This window comes from Oncorhynchus mykiss, chromosome 15 (genome assembly GCF_057628025.1).
Source record: "Oncorhynchus mykiss isolate SJ-2025 chromosome 15, ASM5762802v1, whole genome shotgun sequence".
Lineage (NCBI taxonomy): Eukaryota > Metazoa > Chordata > Actinopteri > Salmoniformes > Salmonidae > Oncorhynchus > Oncorhynchus mykiss.
Genome location: NC_143036.1, coordinates 1,472,264 through 1,490,893, shown reverse-complemented (window position 1 = coordinate 1,490,893; position 18,630 = coordinate 1,472,264). Strand labels below are relative to the sequence as shown.

Below are 18,630 nucleotides of genomic sequence, written 5' to 3'. Positions count from 1 at the left end.
GGATCAGGCCCTCCTGTGGTACTGCTGGATCAGGCCCTACTGTGGTACTGCTGGACCAGGCCCTACTCTGGTACTGCTGGACCAAGCCCTACTGTGGTACTGCTGGACCAGGCCCTACTGTGGTACTGCTGGACCAGGCCCTGCTGTGGTACTGCTGGATCAGGCCCTCCTGTGGTACTGCCGGACCAGGCCCTACTGTGGTACTGCCGGACCAGGCCCTCCTGTGGTACTGCTGGAATAGGCCCTACTGTGCTACTGCTATATCAGGCACTAATGTGGTACTGCCGGACCAGGCCCTACTGTGGTACTGCTGGACCAGGCCCTACTGTGGTACTGCTGGATCAGGCCCTACTGTGGTACTGCTGGATCAGGCCCTACTGTGGTACTGCTGGATCAGGCCCTCCTGTGGTACTGCTGGACCAGGCCCTACTGTGGTACTGCTGGACCAGGCCCTACTGTGGTACTGCTGGACCAGGCCCTACTGTGGTACTGCTGGATCAGGCCCTCCTGTGGTACTGCCGGATCAGGCCCTACTGTGGTACTGCCGGATCAGACCCTACTGTGGTACTGCCGGATCAGGCCCTCCTGTGGTACTGCCGGACCAGGCCCTACTGTGGTACTGCCGGACCAGGCCCTCCTGTGGTACTGCCGGACCAGGCCCTCCTGTGGTACTGCCGGACCAGGCCCTCCTGTGGTACTGCCGGACCAGGCCCTCCTGTGGTACTGCCGGACCAGGCCCTCCTGTGGTACTGCCGGATCAGGCCCTCCTGTGGTACTGCTGGATCAGGCCCTACTGTGGTACTGCCGGACCAGGCCCTCCTGTGGTACTGCTGGACCAGGCCCTCCTGTGGTACTGCCGGACCAGGCCCTCCTGTGGTACTGCCGGACCAGGCCCTCCTGTGGTACTGCCGGACCAGGCCCTCCTGTGGTACTGCTGGACCAGGCCCCCCTGTGGTACTGCCGGACCAGGCCCTCCTGTGGTACTGCTGGATCAGGCCCTCCTGTGGTACTGCCGGATCAGGCCCTACTGTGGTACTGCCGGATCAGACCCTACTGTGGTACTGCCGGATCAGGCCCTCCTGTGGTACTGCCGGACCAGGCCCTACTGTGGTACTGCCGGACCAGGCCCTCCTGTGGTACTGCCGGACCAGGCCCTCCTGTGGTACTGCCGGACCAGGCCCTCCTGTGGTACTGCCGGACCAGGCCCTCCTGTGGTACTGCCGGACCAGGCCCTCCTGTGGTACTGCCGGACCAGGCCCTCCTGTGGTACTGCTGGATCAGGCCCTCCTGTGGTACTGCTGGATCAGGCCCTACTGTGGTACTGCTGGACCAGGCCCTACTCTGGTACTGCTGGACCAAGCCCTACTGTGGTACTGCTGGACCAGGCCCTACTGTGGTACTGCTGGACCAGGCCCTGCTGTGGTACTGCTGGATCAGGCCCTCCTATGGTACTGCCGGACCAGGCCCTACTGTGGTACTGCCGGACCAGGCCCTCCTGTGGTACTGCTGGAATAGGCCCTACTGTGCTACTGCTATATCAGGCACTAATGTGGTACTGCCGGACCAGGCCCTACTGTGGTACTGCTGGACCAGGCCCTACTGTGGTACTGCTGGATCAGGCCCTACTGTGGTACTGCTGGATCAGGCCCTACTGTGGTACTGCTGGATCAGGCCCTCCTGTGGTACTGCTGGACCAGGCCCTACTGTGGTACTGCTGGACCAGGCCCTACTGTGGTACTGCTGGACCAGGCCCTACTGTGGTACTGCTGGATCAGGCCCTCCTGTGGTACTGCCGGATCAGGCCCTACTGTGGTACTGCCGGATCAGACCCTACTGTGGTACTGCCGGATCAGGCCCTCCTGTGGTACTGCCGGACCAGGCCCTACTGTGGTACTGCCGGACCAGGCCCTCCTGTGGTACTGCCGGACCAGGCCCTCCTGTGGTACTGCCGGACCAGGCCCTCCTGTGGTACTGCCGGACCAGGCCCTCCTGTGGTACTGCCGGACCAGGCCCTCCTGTGGTACTGCCGGACCAGGCCCTCCTGTGGTACTGCCGGACCAGGCCCTACTGTGGTACTGCCGGACCAGGCCCTCCTGTGGTACTGCTGGATCAGGCCCTCCTGTGGTACTGCTGGATCAGGCCCTACTGTGGTACTGCCGGACCAGGCCCTCCTGTGGTACTGCCGGACCAGGCCCTCCTGTGGTACTGCCGGACCAGGCCCTCCTGTGGTACTGCTGGACCAGGCCCCCCTGTGGTACTGCCGGACCAGGCCCTCCTGTGGTACTGCCGGACCAGGCACTACTGAAAGTAACTGTCATGCCATATAGAAGTAAGTACGCTGGTAGACATTAGGAAGCTTAATAAAGATGTTTTTTAATAGAAAAACAGTGCAGATGAAATGAAGAAACACAAAATATACATCCAGTAGTTACCAGAGAAGGGCGCATGAGTAACCCACTATGAGTCCATTAGGAAATGGACAGTTACATCACTGACAAAGTCCCTTATCACTTCCTGTCCTTCTCCCATTTCTTTACATTTTTTTTACAGTTTTGGTAGATTTTGGTATTGGTGGATTTATACAGCTTTATAAAGTGTGGTGAATGTGCCAGGTGTCAGTCTCTCCGCTCTGTACTGAAACAGGGTGTCAAGACAGGAGGAAGACATGCTGATATCTCTCATCTGAGGAGACAATATGGCCGCCATGAGAGGAGGAAGTCACAGGCTGATATCTCTCATCTGAGGAGACAATATGGCCGCCATGACAGGAGGAAGTCACAGGCTGATATCTCTCATCTGAGGAGACAATATGGCCGCCATGACAGGAGGAAGTCACATGCTGATTGATATCTCTCATCTGAGGAGACAACATGGCCGCCATGACAGGAGGAAGTCACAGGCTGATATCTCTCATCTGAGGAGACAATATGGCCGCCATGACAGGAGGAAGTCACATGCTGATATCTCTCATCTGAGGAGACAATATGGCCGCCATGACAGGAGGAAGTCACAGGCTGATATCTCTCATCTGAGGAGACAACATGGCCGCCATGACAGGAGGAAGTCACATGCTGATATCTCTCATCTGAGGAGACAACATGGCCGCCATGACAGGAGGAAGTCACATGCTGATATCTCTCATCTGAGGAGACATGGCCACCATGACAGGAGGAAGTCACATGCTGATATCTCTCATCTGAGGAGACAACATTGGCCGCCATGACAGGAGGAAGTCACATGCTGATATCTCTCATCTGAGGAGACAACATGGCCGCCATGACAGGAGGAAGTCACATGCTGATATCTCTCATCTGAGGAGACAACATGGCCACAATGACAGGAGGAAGTCACATGCTGATATCTCTCATCTGAGGAGACAACATGGCCGCCATGACAGGAGGAAGGAGGATGTGGAAACTAAAGAGCCGGCCCATCAGATAAACAAACAGCTAAATAATTGTAAAATGTGTTGCCAACCATGCAGACATCTGATCTATACAATATTCTTAACAGGTGAACAAATGTAATATAAAAAAAACCCCAGCATTTATTCATTCAGGTTGATATTTGGTCCATATGAGCGATGGGGCTCAGAATAAAATATATTGAAAACATATAAAACGTTTTCGATGGAATGAAATCTCATATTAAACCCAAATCAATATATCAGTAATGAGTGAAGGAGCCATCAGGCTCTCAGTGATGAGGACAAAAGGAGGAGAGCACCCCGGGAACTCCATCTGTGGGTTCAGAAAACTGCTACAATACACAAACTGTACAATTCACAAACTGTTCTAACTAAGAAATGAATCAATATAAAATATGAATCAATATAAAATATGAATCAATATAAAATATGAATCAATATAAAATATGAATCATTATAAAATATGAATCAATATAAAATATGAATCAATATAAAATATTAATCAATATAACATATGAATCAATATAACATATGAATCAATATAAAATATGAATCAATATAAAATATGAATCATTATAAAATATGAATCAATATAAAATATGAATCAATATAAAATATGAATCAATATAACATATGAATCAATATAAAATATGAATCAATATAACATATGAATCAATATAACATATTAATCAATATAAAATATGAATCAATATAAAATATGAATCAATATAAAATATGAATCAATATAAAATATGAATCATTATAAAATATGAATCAATATAAAATATGAATAAAATATGAATCAATATAAAATATGAATCAATATAAAATATGAATCAATATAAAATGTCAACCAGACTGTGGCGATCAACGGTCCCCAGTAAAGTAACAGTACCACCGAGCTGACATGTACTCTTTCTGTTCCCGCTGGAGAGGGGCAGGCCCCCTGTGCTGATTGGTTGCTGTAAGTCTGTATGATCCATTCAGGGCAGGGAGAGGGCCTTGGCCAGCCGGACCCAGAACCAGGACTGTGTACAGGGTCGTGTGTAGTCACACACCGTCAGGAACCTCAGGATACTGGGGAAAGGTTTTTTCATAGACTTATACTTCACAGGGATCAGTCGCTTGCTCCGGGCACCTGGGAGAGGTTTCAGAGAGGAGATAGATGCAGTTAATATGACACTACAACCTACCATGACATTAATATGACACTACAACCTACCATGACATTAATATGACACTACAACCTACCATGACATTAATATGACACTACAACCTACCATGACATTAATATGACACTACAACCTACCATGACATTAATATGACACTACAACCTACCATGACATTAATATGACACTACAACCTACCATGACATTAATATGACACTACAACCTACCTGTCATGTACTGTCATGTTGTGTCTTGTCTCTGTCCTTTCCCTTCACCCTGTCTCCCTCTGCTGGTCGTTGTTAGGTTACCTTTTCTCCCCCTCTTTCCCCCAGCTGTGCCTTGTCTCCTCCTAACCACCTCGTCACCCCTTTTCCCACCTGTTCCCTTTTTCCCTCTGATTAGGTCCCTATATCTCTCTCTGTTTCTGCTCCTGTCCTTGTCGGATTCTTGTTTGTTGTGTTTCATGCCTGAGCCAGACTATCGTCATGTTTGCTGTAACCTTGTCCTGTCCTGTCGGAATCTGCCGGTCTATCTGAGCCTACCACAGTTTGGTTATTAAAGAAGCTCTGTTTAAGTTAGTTCGCTTTTGGGTCCTCATTCACTCACCGTAACACTACCATGACATTAATATGACAACAACCTACCATGACATTAATATGACACTACAACCTACCATGACATTAATATGACACTACAACCTACCATGACATTAATATGACACTACAACAACCTACCATGACATTAATATGACACAACAACCTACCATGACATTAATATGACACTACAACCTACCATGACATTAATATGACAACAACCTACCATGACATTAATATGGAGAAAAACAGGAAATGGAAAGAGGTCACAGACGCAGACATGATCTACCACCAGATCTTAAAATACCTACAGAGCAACAACATGTTGGGGTGGCAGCGTAGCCTAGTAGTCAGAGTGTTGGACTAGTAACCAAAAGGTAGTTCAAATCACAGAGACGACAAAGTGAAGTTCTGCCCCTGAACAAGGCAGTTAACCCACTGTTCCCAGGCTGTCGTTCTGCCCCTGAACAAGGCAGTTAACCCACTGTTCCTGGGTCGTCATTCTGCCCCTGAACAGGCAGTTAACCCACTGTTCCTGGGTCGTCATTCTGCCCCTGAACAAGGCAGTTAACCCACTGTTCATGGGTTGTCATTCTGCCCCTGAACAAGGCAGTTAACCCACTGTTCCTGGGTCGTCATTCTGCCCCTGAACAAGGCAGTTAACCCACTGTTCATGGGTTGTCATTCTGCCCCTGAACAAGGCAGTTAACCCACTGTTCCTGGGTCGTCATTCTGCCCCTGAACAAGGCAGTTAACCCACTGTTCCTGGGCCGTCATTCTGCCCCTGAACAAGGCAGTTAACCCACTGTTCCCAGGCCTTCATTCTGCCCCTGAACAAGGCAGTTAACCCACTGTTCCCAGGCCTTCATTCTGCCCCTGAACAAGGCAGTTAACCCACTGTTCCTGGGCCGTCATTCTGCCCCTGAACAGGCAGTTAACCCACTGTTCCTGGGCCGTCATTCTGCCCCTGAACAAGGCAGTTGACCCACTGTTCCTGGGCCTTCATTCTGCCCCTGAACAAGGCAGTTAACCCACTGTTCCTGGGCCTTCATTCTGCCCCTGAACAAGGCAGTTAACCCACTGTTCCTGGGTCGTCATTCTGCCCCTGAACAAGGCAGTTAACCCACTGTTCCTGGGCCGTCATTCTGCCCCTGAACAAGGCAGTTAACCCACTGTTCCCAGGCCTTCATTCTGCCCCTGAACAAGGCAGTTAACCCACTGTTCCTGGGCCTTCATTCTGCCCCTGAACAAGGCAGTTAACCCACTGTTCCTGGGCCTTCATTCTGCCCCTGAACAAGGCAGTTAACCCACTGTACCCAGGCCTTCATTCTGCCCCTGAACAGTCAGTTAACCCACTGTTCCTGGGCCGTCATTCTGCCCCTGAACAAGGCAGTTAACCCACTGTTCCTGGGCCTTCATTCTGCCCCTGAACAAGGCAGTTAACCCACTGTTCCTGGGCCTTCATTCTGCCCCTGAACAAGGCAGTTAACCCACTGTTCCCAGGCTGTCATTCTGCCCCTGAACAGGCAGTTAACCCACTGTTCCTGGGCCTTCATTCTGCCCCTGAACAAGGCAGTTAACCCACTGTTCCTGGGCCTTCATTCTGCCCCTGAACAAGGCAGTTAACCCACTGTTCCTGGGCCTTCATTCTGCCCCTGAACAAGGCAGTTAACCCACTGTTCCTGGGCCGTCATTCTGCCCCTGAACAAGGCAGTTAACCCACTGTTCCTGGGCCGTCATTCTGCCCCTGAACAAGGCAGTTAACCCACTGTTCCTGGGCCGTCATTGAAAATAAGAATTTGTTCTTAACTGACTTGCCTAGTTAAATAAAGGTTAAAAAAATGTTACTGAGTGATAGACTTACCAGGACAGAGACTGAGGGCAAACTTTGTCTGGAAGTCACAGGCATCACTGTCCAGGTACTCATCAGATATCACCACGACCATCCTTTTACACCTACAGATCAACAACATACAGTATTATCCAGCCATAACCACCTACAGATCAACAACATACAGTATTATCCAGCTATAACCACCTACAGATCAACAACATACAGTATTATCCAGCTATAACCACCTACAGATCAACAACATACAGTATTATCCAGCTATAACCACCTACAGATCAACAACATACAGTATTATCCAGCCATAACCACCTACAGATCAACAACATACAGTATTATCCAGCCATAACCACCTACAGATCAACAACATACAGTATTATCCAGCTATAACCACATACAGATCAACAACATACAGTATTATCCAGCCATAACCACCTACAGATCAACAACATACAGTATTATCCAGCCATAACCACCTACAGATCAACAATGTACAGTATTATCCAGCCATAACCACATACAGATCAACAACATACAGTATTATCCAGCCATAACCACCTACAGATCAACAACATACAGTATTATCCAGCTATAACCACCTACAGATCAACAACATACAGTATTATCCAGCTATAACCACCTACAGATCAACAACACAGTATTATCCAGCCATAACCACCTACAGATCAACAACATACAGTATTATCCAGCCATAACCACCTACAGATCAACAACATACAGTATTATCCAGCTATAACCACCTACAGATCAACAACATACAGTATTATCCAGCTATAACCACCTACAGATCAACAACATACAGTATTATCCAGCCATAACCACCTACAGATCAACAACATACAGTATTATCCAGCTATAACCACCTACAGATCAACAACAGACAGTATTATCCAGCCATAACCACCTACAGATCAACAACATACAGTATTATCCAGCTATAACCACCTACAGATCAACAACATACAGTATTATCCAGCTATAACCACATACAGATCAACAACATACAGTATTATCCAGCCATAACCACATACAGATCAACAACATACAGTATTATCCAGCCATAACCACCTACAGATCAACAACATACAGTATTATCCAGCTATAACCACCTACAGATCAACAACATACAGTATTATCCAGCTATAACCACCTACAGATCAACAACATACAGTATTATCCAGCCATAACCACCTACAGATCAACAACAGACAGTATTATCCAGCCATAACCACCTACAGATCAACAACATACAGTATTATCCAGCTATAACCACCTACAGATCAACAACATACAGTATTATCCAGCTATAACCACCTACAGATCAACAACATACAGTATTATCCAGCCATAACCACCTACAGATCAACAACATACAGTATTATCCAGCCATAACCACCTACAGATCAACAACATACAGTATTATCCAGCTATAACCACCTACAGATCAACAACATACAGTATTATCCAGCTATAACCACCTACAGATCAACAACATACAGTATTATCCAGCTATAACCACCTACAGATCAACAACATACAGTATTATTCAGCTATAACCACCTACAGATCAACAACATACAGTATTATCCAGCCATAACCACCACTCTCTTAGCTGTAACATGCTCTTGCATAGCAAAACCCGTCTCTTGAGCTAATACAATTCTGAAAACACGAGGATCAGCCATTAAACAGAAACAGAACACAGCCAATAAGTGGCCGTGGATCTCCAAGACGCCACTGTGGCGTTGCCTAAAGGAGGCCTGAACCTGCCTCTTCTCGATGAGTTCGCTGGTGATGGTCCAGACACATGATCCAGGCAGGACATCCCGGTCAAACACACACAGCTTCAACTTGTGGTCCGTCTGCTCCAACTGCTGGATCATCTCATGGACAAAGTCAAAGTCACTCTGACAGTAGCAGATGAAGGCATCAAACAGCTCTGGTATACCCCCTGGAGAGAGGAGAGAGAAGAGAGGAGAGAGAGGAGAGAGAAGAGAGGAGAGAGAGGAGAGAGAGGAGAGGAGAGAGAAGAGAGAGGAGAGAGGAGGGAGAGGAGAGAGAAGAGAGAGAGGAGAGAGAGGAGAGGAGAGAGGAGAGGAGAGAGAGAGGAGAGAGGAGAGAGAGGAGAGGGAGAGAGGAGAGAACATTAGGAGACAGAGGAGAGAGGACTCAACCTCAGGAGACAGAGGGGAGAGGACTCAACATCAGGAGACAGAGGAGAGAGAGGACTCAACATCAGGAGACAGAGGAGAGAGAGGACTCAACATCAGGAGACAGAGGAGAGAGAGGACTCAACATCAGGAGACAGAGGAGAGAGAGGACTCAACATCAGGAGACAGAGGACTCAACATCAGGAGACAGAGGAGAGAGAGGACTCAACATCAGGAGACAGGAGAGAGAGGACTCAACATCAGGAGACAGAGGAGAGAGAGGACTCAACACCAGGAGAGAGTGGAGAGAGAGGACTCAACATCAGGAGACAGAGGAGAGAGAGGACTCAACATCAGGAGACAGAGGAGAGAGAGGACTCAACATCAGGAGACAGAGGAGAGAGAGGACTCAACATCAGGAGACAGGAGAGAGAGGACTCAACATCAGGAGACAGAGGAGAGAGAGGACTCAACACCAGGAGAGAGTGGAGAGAGAGGACTCAACACCAGGAGACAGAGGAGAGAGAGGACTCAACATCAGGAGACAGAGGAGAGAAAGGACTCAACATCAGGAGACAGAGGAGAGAGAGGACTCAACATCAGGAGACAGAGGACTCAACACCAGGAGAGAGTGGAGAGAGAGGACTCAACACCAGGAGACAGAGGAGATAGAGGACTCAACATCAGGAGACAGAGGAGAGAGAGGACTCAACATCAGGAGACAGAGGAGAGAGAGGACTCAACATCAGTAGAGAGTGGAGAGAGAGGACTCAACACCAGGAGACAGAGGAGAGAGAGGAGAGGAGAGAGAGAGGAGAGAGAGGAGAGAGAAGAGAGAGAAGAGAGAGGAGAGAGAGGAGAGAACATCAGGAGACAGAGGAGAGAGGACTCAACATCAGGAGACAGAGGAGAGAGGACTCAACATCAGGAGACAGAGGGGAGAGGACTCAACATCAGGAGACAGAGGAGAGAGGACTCAACCTCGGGAGACAGAGGGGAGAGCGGACTCAACATCAGAAGACAGAGGAGAGAGAGGACTCAACATCAGTAGAGAGTGGAGAGAGAGGACTCAACACCAGGAGACAGAGGAGAGAGAGGAGAGGAGAGAGAGAGGAGAGAGAAGAGAGAGAGGAGAGAGAAGAGAGAGAAGAGAGAGGAGAGAGAGGAGAGAACATCAGGAGACAGAGGAGAGAGGACTCAACATCAAGAGACAGAGGAGAGAGAGGACTCAACACCAGGAGACAGAGGAGAGAGAGGACTCAACATCAGGAGACAGGAGAGAGGACTCAACATCAGGAGACAGAGGGGAGAGGGGACTCAACATCAGGAGACAGAGGGGAGAGGGGACTCAACATCAGGAGACAAAGGAGAGAGAGGACTCAACATCAGGAGACAGGAGAGAGAGGACTCAACATCAGGAGACAGAGGGGAGAGAGGACTCAACATCAGGAGAGAGTGGAGAGATGACTCAACATCAGGAGACAGAGGAGAGAGGACTCAACATCAGGAGACAGAGGAGGAGAGGACTCAACATCAGGAGACAGAGGAGAGACGACTCAACATCAGGAGACAGAGGAGGAGAGGACTCAACATCAGGAGACAGAGGGGAGAGGGGACTCAACATCAGGAGACAAAAAAGAGAGAGGACTCAACATCAGGAGACAGAGGAGAGAGAGGACTCAACATCAGGAGACAGAGGGGAGAGAGGACTCAACATCAGGAGAGAGTGGAGAGATGACTCAACATCAGGAGACAGAGGAGAGAGGACTCAACATCAGGAGACAGAGGAGGAGAGGACTCAACATCAGGAGACAGAGGAGGAGAGGACTCAACATCAGGAGACAGAGGAGGAGATGACTCAACATCAGGAGACAGAGGAGGAGAGGACTCAACATCAGGAGACAGAAGAGAGAGGACTCAACATCAGGAGACAGAGGAGGAGAGGACTCAACATCAGGAGACAGAGGAGAGATGACTCAACATCAGGAGAGAGAGAGGACTCAACATCAGGAGACAGAGGAGAGAGAGGACTCAACATCAGGAGAGAGTGGAGAGAACATCAGGAGACAGAGGAGGAGAGGACTCAACATCAGGAGACAGAGGAGAGATGACTCAACATCAGGAGACAGAGGAGGAGAGGACTCAACATCAGGATACAGAGGAGAGAGGACTCAACATCAGGAGACAGAGGAGAGAACATCAGGAGACAGTGGAGAGAACATCAGGAGACAGAGGAGAGAACATCAGGAGACAGTGGAGAGAACATCAAGAGACAGAGGAGAGAACAACATCAGGAGACAGAGGAGAGAGAGGACTCAACATCAGGAGACAGTGGAGAGAACATCAGGAGACAGAGGAGAGAACATCAGGAGACAGAGGAGAGAACATCAGGAGACAGTGGAGAGAACATCAGGAGACAGAGGAGAGAGAGGACTCAACATCAGGAGACAGAGGAGAGAGAGGACTCAACATCAGGAGACAGAGGAGAGAGGTGACTCAATAGGTAAAAAACTGTCATAAATATTAACATTGGTGCATGATGGCCAGAGACAAGCTGCCACCATTGTATACAGAAGGCTGTTTGCATGTTCAGGGAAGAATATTCCATATGACTATAGTCTATCTACTTCGTAATGTTGTGATAAGCAGAGTTGATATAGTCACCATGCTACTGACCAGTGAATGTGATACTAGTGTTTTTATCATTTAGTTGTGTGGAGCGGCAGGTAGCCTAGAGGTAAAAGAGGAAGGCCAGCAACCAGAGGATTGCCAGTTCAAATCCTGGGTCTGACAGGAAGAATCTGTCGGGCAGTGAGCTAGCAACCATAGGATTGATGGTATCAAATGCTAAATGCCATTGCCTGCCATCGTGCCATTGAGCAAGGCACTAAATCTCCACACAACTACCGCTCCACGGGTGCCCAGTGTGTCTCCAACCTCTGTACAGTATACCTGTCATTCAGACGGGGTTGGCATAAAGTGGAAGTCGAATTTTGATTGGACCTTATTTGACAAATAAAGTAATCTCAACTACAGACCAATAGTGTGTAACACTAGTGTTTATGATTGGATAGTAATGTCCTACAGACCAATAGTGTGTAACACTAGTGTTTATGATTGGATAGTAATGTACTACAGACCAATAGTGTGTAACACTAGTGTTTATGATTGGATAGTAATGTCCTACAGACCAATAGTGTGTAACACTAGTGTTTATGATTGGATAGTAATGTCCTACAGACCACTAGTGTTTATGATTGGATAGTAATGTACTACAGACCACTAGTGTGTAACACTAGTGTTTATGATTGGATAGTAATGTCCTACAGACCACTAGTGTGTAACACTAGTGTTTATGATTGGATAGTAATGTACTACAGACCACTAGTGTTTATGATTGGATAGTAATGTACTACAGACCAATAGTGTGTAACACTAGTGTTTATGATTGGATAGTAATGTACTACAGACCAATAGTGTGTAACACTAGTGTTTATGATTGGATAGTAATGTACTACAGACCAATAGTGTGTAACACTAGTGTTTATGATTGGATAGTAATGTACTACAGACCACTAGTGTTTATGATTGGATAGTAATGTACTACAGACCACTAGTGTTTATGATTGGATAGTAATGTCCTACAGACCAATAGTGTGTAACACTAGTGTTTATGATTGGATAGTAATGTCCTACAGACCAATAGTGTGTAACACTAGTGTTTATGATTGGATAGTAATGTCCTACAGACCACTAGTGTGTAACACTAGTGTTTATGATTGGATAGTAATGTCCTACAGACCAATAGTGTGTAACACTAATGTTTATGATTGGATAGTAATGTACTACAGACCAATAGTGTGTAACACTAGTGTTTATGATTGGATAGTAATGTACTACAGACCAATAGTGTGTAACACTAGTGTTTATGATTGGATAGTAATGTACTACAGACCACTAGTGTGTAACACTAGTGTTTATGATTGGATAGTAATGTACTACAGACCACTAGTGTGTAACACTAGTGTTTATGATTGGATAGTAATGTACTACAGACCAATAGTGTGTAACACTAGTGTTTATGATTGGATAGTAATGTACTACAGACCACTAGTGTTTATGATTGGATAGTAATGTACTACAGACCAATAGTGTGTAAAACTAGTGTTTATGATTGGATAGTAATGTACTACAGACCAATAGTGTGTAACACTAGTGTTTATGATTGGATAGTAATGTACTACAGACCACTAGTGTTTATGATTGGATAGTAATGTACTACAGACCACTAGTGTTTATGATTGGATAGTAATGTCCTACAGACCAATAGTGTGTAACACTAGTGTTTATGATTGGATAGTAATGTCCTACAGACCAATAGTGTGTAACACTAGTGTTTATGATTGGATAGTAATGTCCTACAGACCACTAGTGTGTAACACTAGTGTTTATGATTGGATAGTAATGTACTACAGACCACTAGTGTGTAACACTAGTGTTTATGATTGGATAGTAATGTCCTACAGACCAATAGTGTGTAACACTAGTGTTTATGATTGGATAGTAATGTACTACAGACCAATAGTGTGTAACACTAGTGTTTATGATTGGATAGTAATGTACTACAGACCAATAGTGTGTAACACTAATGTTTATGATTGGATAGTAATGTCCTACAGACCAATAGTGTGTAACACTAGTGTTTATGATTGGATAGTAATGTACTACAGACCACTAGTGTTTATGATTGGATAGTAATGTCCTACAGACCAATAGTGTGTAACACTAGTGTTTATGATTGGATAGTAATGTCCTACAGACCAATAGTGTGTAACACTAGTGTTTATGATTGGATAGTAATGTACTACAGACCAATAGTGTGTAACACTAGTGTTTATGATTGGATAGTAATGTACCAATAGTGTGTAACACTAGTGTTTATGATTGGATAGTAATGTCCTACAGACCAATAGTGTGTAACACTAGTGTTTATGATTGGATAGTAATGTACTACAGACCAATAGTGTGTAACACTAGTGTTTATGATTGGATAGTAATGTACTACAGACCACTAGTGTGTAACACTAGTGTTTATGATTGGATAGTAATGTCCTACAGACGTATTTATATTATTACCTTCTGGGTCATCCTCCAGGGTGATGCCTTGTCTCTCCGGGGTTCTGGGAACACAGCTGTCCACCTCAGGAACCTGGACTGGGGGCTCATTCTGTCTCTCTATGTACCTCTTACAGTCCTCCTCTGTACACACACAGAGACACACCCAGACATACCCAGAAATACACACACACGCGCACACACACACACACACACACACACACACACACACACACACACACACACACACACACACACACGTCAAGTTACTCAGCAATTATTTCAATATTACGTCATCATAATTCATGACAGTTCAACTAAAGGTTATTTTGTAATTAATGCATAACATGGCTGTAACACATTTCAGAACACACACACACATACAGGTTTCAGTCATCCTTTATAGATGATTACATGTCATATTATTTAGAAATAAAAAGCAGTTGGTTTACCAATGAGAACTCGGAGATCCTCCACAACGTCCTTTCTGTCCACGTTATCCAGAATTGAAACTAACTTTCCAACTTTGGCTCCGGGACAACGTGCTTGCCAGTCCTCTAGAATCTTCCGTGTTGGGTCCTGGCAATCCTCGTAATTCTTGATCTCTAAATAAGAGAAACCCATGTTTTCTGCGACAGACATCCAGTCTGATGCCACAGTGTTTCTCGGGTTTAAAAACAGTCCCAATCTTTTTCTCACGTTGATATTCAGCGCTCTCAGTGGAATATTCCACAGGTCTAAACTAGCTGACATATTCAAGGAAGTTGTCGTTTCTGGTTCTTCTGAAGGCGTAAATTTATACAAACCGAAACCGCTCCTTATACGAGTCAAATTAAGACATTTGATTTGTCATTTAATCCGAAAGAAACAGATGTGTCCAAACTAGAAGAATTGTTCCGTTTCTGAGGGCTTCGGTGGTTGTGCAAGTTATTGATTGCATGTACTAGAAATGACTGAGGCTTCTGTAGAGGCCTGACCAGGGGGATGGACTAGGGGAGGGACTGGCTGGCCCGGTGCCCCGGATGAGTGGAGATTTCCCTTATGGACCAATGGAATGTTCTAAAATGAACTAAATCTGTTCCTGGGGTACCGGGCCACGCAAAACGAACTTCCCATTGACAGAGAATGAGGAAACGCTTTATCAAGACCTGCTTGCGTCACACACGGAAGAGACATGGTTTATTTACCCAGATTAGAAAAAAATATGTTTTCCCTGAATTATGGAAATATTGTTGTGTATGATATAGTTATATACAAATTATACAATATAATTAATGGGGGCTGGTGATATATATAAATGACATTTCAGCACAGGTAATGTGCTCGCACCACAGGCCCTGTTACAGCTATTCCCCCTTCCCTCAGTCGCTACATTGGTGGCAGCAGTGGGATAATTCCCTCAGTCGCTACATTGGTGGCAGCAGTGGGATAATCCCCTCAGTTGCTACATTGGTGGCAGCAGTGGGAAAATCCCCTCAGTCGCTACATTGGTGGCAGCAGTGGGATAATCCCCTCAGTCGCTACATTGGTGGCAGCAGTGGGATAATCATCTATAAAATATCCTCCAATACTTTACTCAACAAACTGGATGCAGTCTAGCACAGTGCCATCCGTTTTGTCACCAAAGCCCCATACACTACCCACCATTGCGACCTGTACGCTCTCGTTGGTTGGCGCTCGCTTCATACTCGTCGCCAAGCCCACTGGCTACAGGTTATCTACAAGTCTTTGCTAGGTAAAGCTCTGCCTTATCTCAGCTCAGTGGTCACCATAGCAGCACCCACTCGTAGCACACGCTCCAGCAGGTATATCTCACTGGTCACCCCCAAAGCCAATTCCTCCTTTCGTCGTCTTTCCTTCCAGTTCTCTGCTGCCCATGACTGGAACGAACTGCAAAAATCACTGAAGCTGGAGACTCATATCTCCCTCACTAACTTTAAGCATCAGCTGTCAGAGCAGCTCACAGAACCCTGCACCTGTACATAGCCCATCTGTAAACAGCCCATCTATCCACCTACCTCATCCCCATACTGGTATTTATTTTGCTCCTTTGCACCCCAGTATCTCTACCTTCACATTCATCTTCTGCCGATCTACCATTCCAGTGTTTAATTGCTATATTGTAATTACTTCGCCACCATGGCCTATTTATTTCCTTAACTTACCTCATTTGCACTCACTGTATATAGACTTTTTGTTTTCTTTTGTTCTACTGTATTACTGACTGTATGTTTTGTTTATTCCATGTGTAACTCTGTGTTGTTGTATGTGTCGAATTGCTACGCTTTATCTTGGCCAGGTCGCAGTTGCAAATGAGAACTTGTTCTCAACTAGCCTACCTGGTTAAATAAAGGTGTTCTCAACTAACCTACCTGGTTAAATAAAGGTGTTCTCAACTAACCTACCTGGTTAAATAAAGGTGAAATTAATAAATAAATAAAATCCCCTCAGTCGCTACATTGGTGGCAGCAGTGGGATAATCCCCTCAGTCGCTACATTGGTGGCAGCAGTGGGATAATCCCCTCAGTCGCTACATTGGTGGCAGCAGTGGGATAATCCCCTCAGTCGCTACATTGGTGGCAGCAGTGGGATAATCCCCTCAGTCGCTACATTGGTGGCAGCAGTGGGATAATCCCCTCAGTCGCTACATTGGTGGCAGCAGTGGGATAATCCTCTCAGTCGCTACATTGGTGGCAGCAGTGGGATAATCCTCTCAGTCGCTATATTGGTGGCAGCAGTGGGATAATCCTCTCAGTCGCTATATTGGTGGCAGCAGTGGGATAATCCCCTCAGTCGCTACATTGGTGGCAGCAGTGGGATAATCCCCTCAGTCGCTACATTGGTGGCAGCAGTGGGATAATCCTCTCAGTCGCTATATTGGTGGCAGCAGTGGGATAATCCCCTCAGTCGCTACATTGGTGGCAGCAGTGGGATAATCCCCTCAGTCGCTACATTGGTGGCAGCAGTGGGATAATCCCCTCAGTCGCTTCATTGGTGGCAGCAGTGGGATAATCCCCTCAGTCGCTACATTGGTGGCAGCAGTGGGAAAATCCTCTGTGTTCCCTGTTGCATTTAGTCTGAGCATGGGGTGTTTAAACTGTATTTCAGTAGAAAGGTTTCGCTTCCCTATTCTGATAAACAGCCCTGAAATACAGAGCTGGCAGTGGGCCAGCTGTTATCCTTCACTTCCTTCCTCCCTGATAGGAAACATCAAGACACCTTAGAACATGTTACTTATGAACCATGATAATGATATGGCTGCTTTTGTAGAGAGTGAAAACACCAAATACAGCTACTACCTCGATTGGTTTTGCAGTTCTTCTTGACGTATCAGACATGACAAAACACCAACTACAAAATAGTCTTGTGAGTATCTTGGCGTGAAGGCTGATCATTCAGACATGTCTATATTACCACATGATACATTCAGCAGTACATGGTCAACACATTCATCAGGATATGGTCAACACATTCATCAGTACATGGTCAACACAAACAGTACGTGGTCAACACATTCATCAGTACGTGGTCAACACATTCAGCAGTATATGGTCAACACATTCAGCAGTACATGGTCAACACATTCAGCAGTACATGGTCAACACAAACAGTACATGGTCAACACATTCAGCAGTACATGGTCAACACATTCAGCAGTACATGGTCAACACAAACAGTACATGGTCAACACATTCAGCAGTACATGGTCAACACATTCAGCAGTACATGGTCAACACATTCAGCAGTATATGGTCAACACATTCAGCGATATATGGTCAACACATTCAGCGATATATGGTCAACACATTCATCAGTATATGGTCAACACATTCAGCGATATATAGTCAACACATTCATCAGTATATGGTCAACACATTCAGCGATATATGGTCAACACATTCATCGGTATGTGGTAGACACATTCATCAGTATATGGTCAACACATTCAGCGATATATGGTCAACACATTCAGCGATATATGGTCAACACATTCAGCGGTATATGGTCAACACATTCATCAGTATATGGTCAACACATTCAGCGATATATGGTAAACACATTCATCAGTATATGGTCAACACATTCAGCGATATATGGTCAACACATTCATCAGTATATGGTCAACACATTCAGCGATATATGGTCAACACATTCATCAGTATATGGTCAACACATTCATCGGTATATGGTCAACACATTCATCGGTACATGGTCAACACATCCATCGGTACATGGTCAACACATTCATCGGTACATGGTCAACACATCCATCGGTACATGGTCAACACATTCAGCGGTACATGGT

At 46.1% G+C, this 18,630-nt stretch overlaps 1 protein-coding gene across 2 annotated transcripts; it reads right to left on the bottom strand.

Annotated features, from left to right (window-relative positions):
• Nucleotides 1-3,524: 3,524 nt before the first annotated feature.
• On the bottom strand, nucleotides 3,525-16,486 carry myd88 (MYD88 innate immune signal transduction adaptor). 2 transcript variants are annotated; one of them, NM_001124421.1, is given in 9 exon segments: nucleotides 3,553-3,859; nucleotides 4,277-4,565; nucleotides 7,054-7,145; nucleotides 8,830-9,010; nucleotides 14,346-14,468; nucleotides 14,777-14,856; nucleotides 14,858-14,867; nucleotides 14,869-14,885; nucleotides 14,887-15,270. In NM_001124421.1, coding segments are annotated over 8 exon segments (849 nt in total). In that variant the 5' UTR covers nucleotides 15,078-15,270; the 3' UTR covers nucleotides 3,553-3,859; nucleotides 4,277-4,410.
• Nucleotides 16,487-18,630: the final 2,144 nt, after the last annotated feature.

Coding starts and splice junctions, on each gene's coding strand:
- myd88 (XM_036943663.2), bottom strand. CDS start 15,077: ATGTCAGCTAGTTTAGACCTGTGGAATATTCCACTGAGAGCGCTGAAT. Junction 9,011..14,345: donor CCTGGAGGATGACCCAGAAG/GTAATAATATAA, acceptor TCCTCTCTCCAG/GGGGTATACCAGAGCTGTTT. Junction 7,146..8,829: donor AGCGAACTCATCGAGAAGAG/GCAGGTTCAGGC, acceptor GTTGATCTGTAG/GTGTAAAAGGATGGTCGTGG.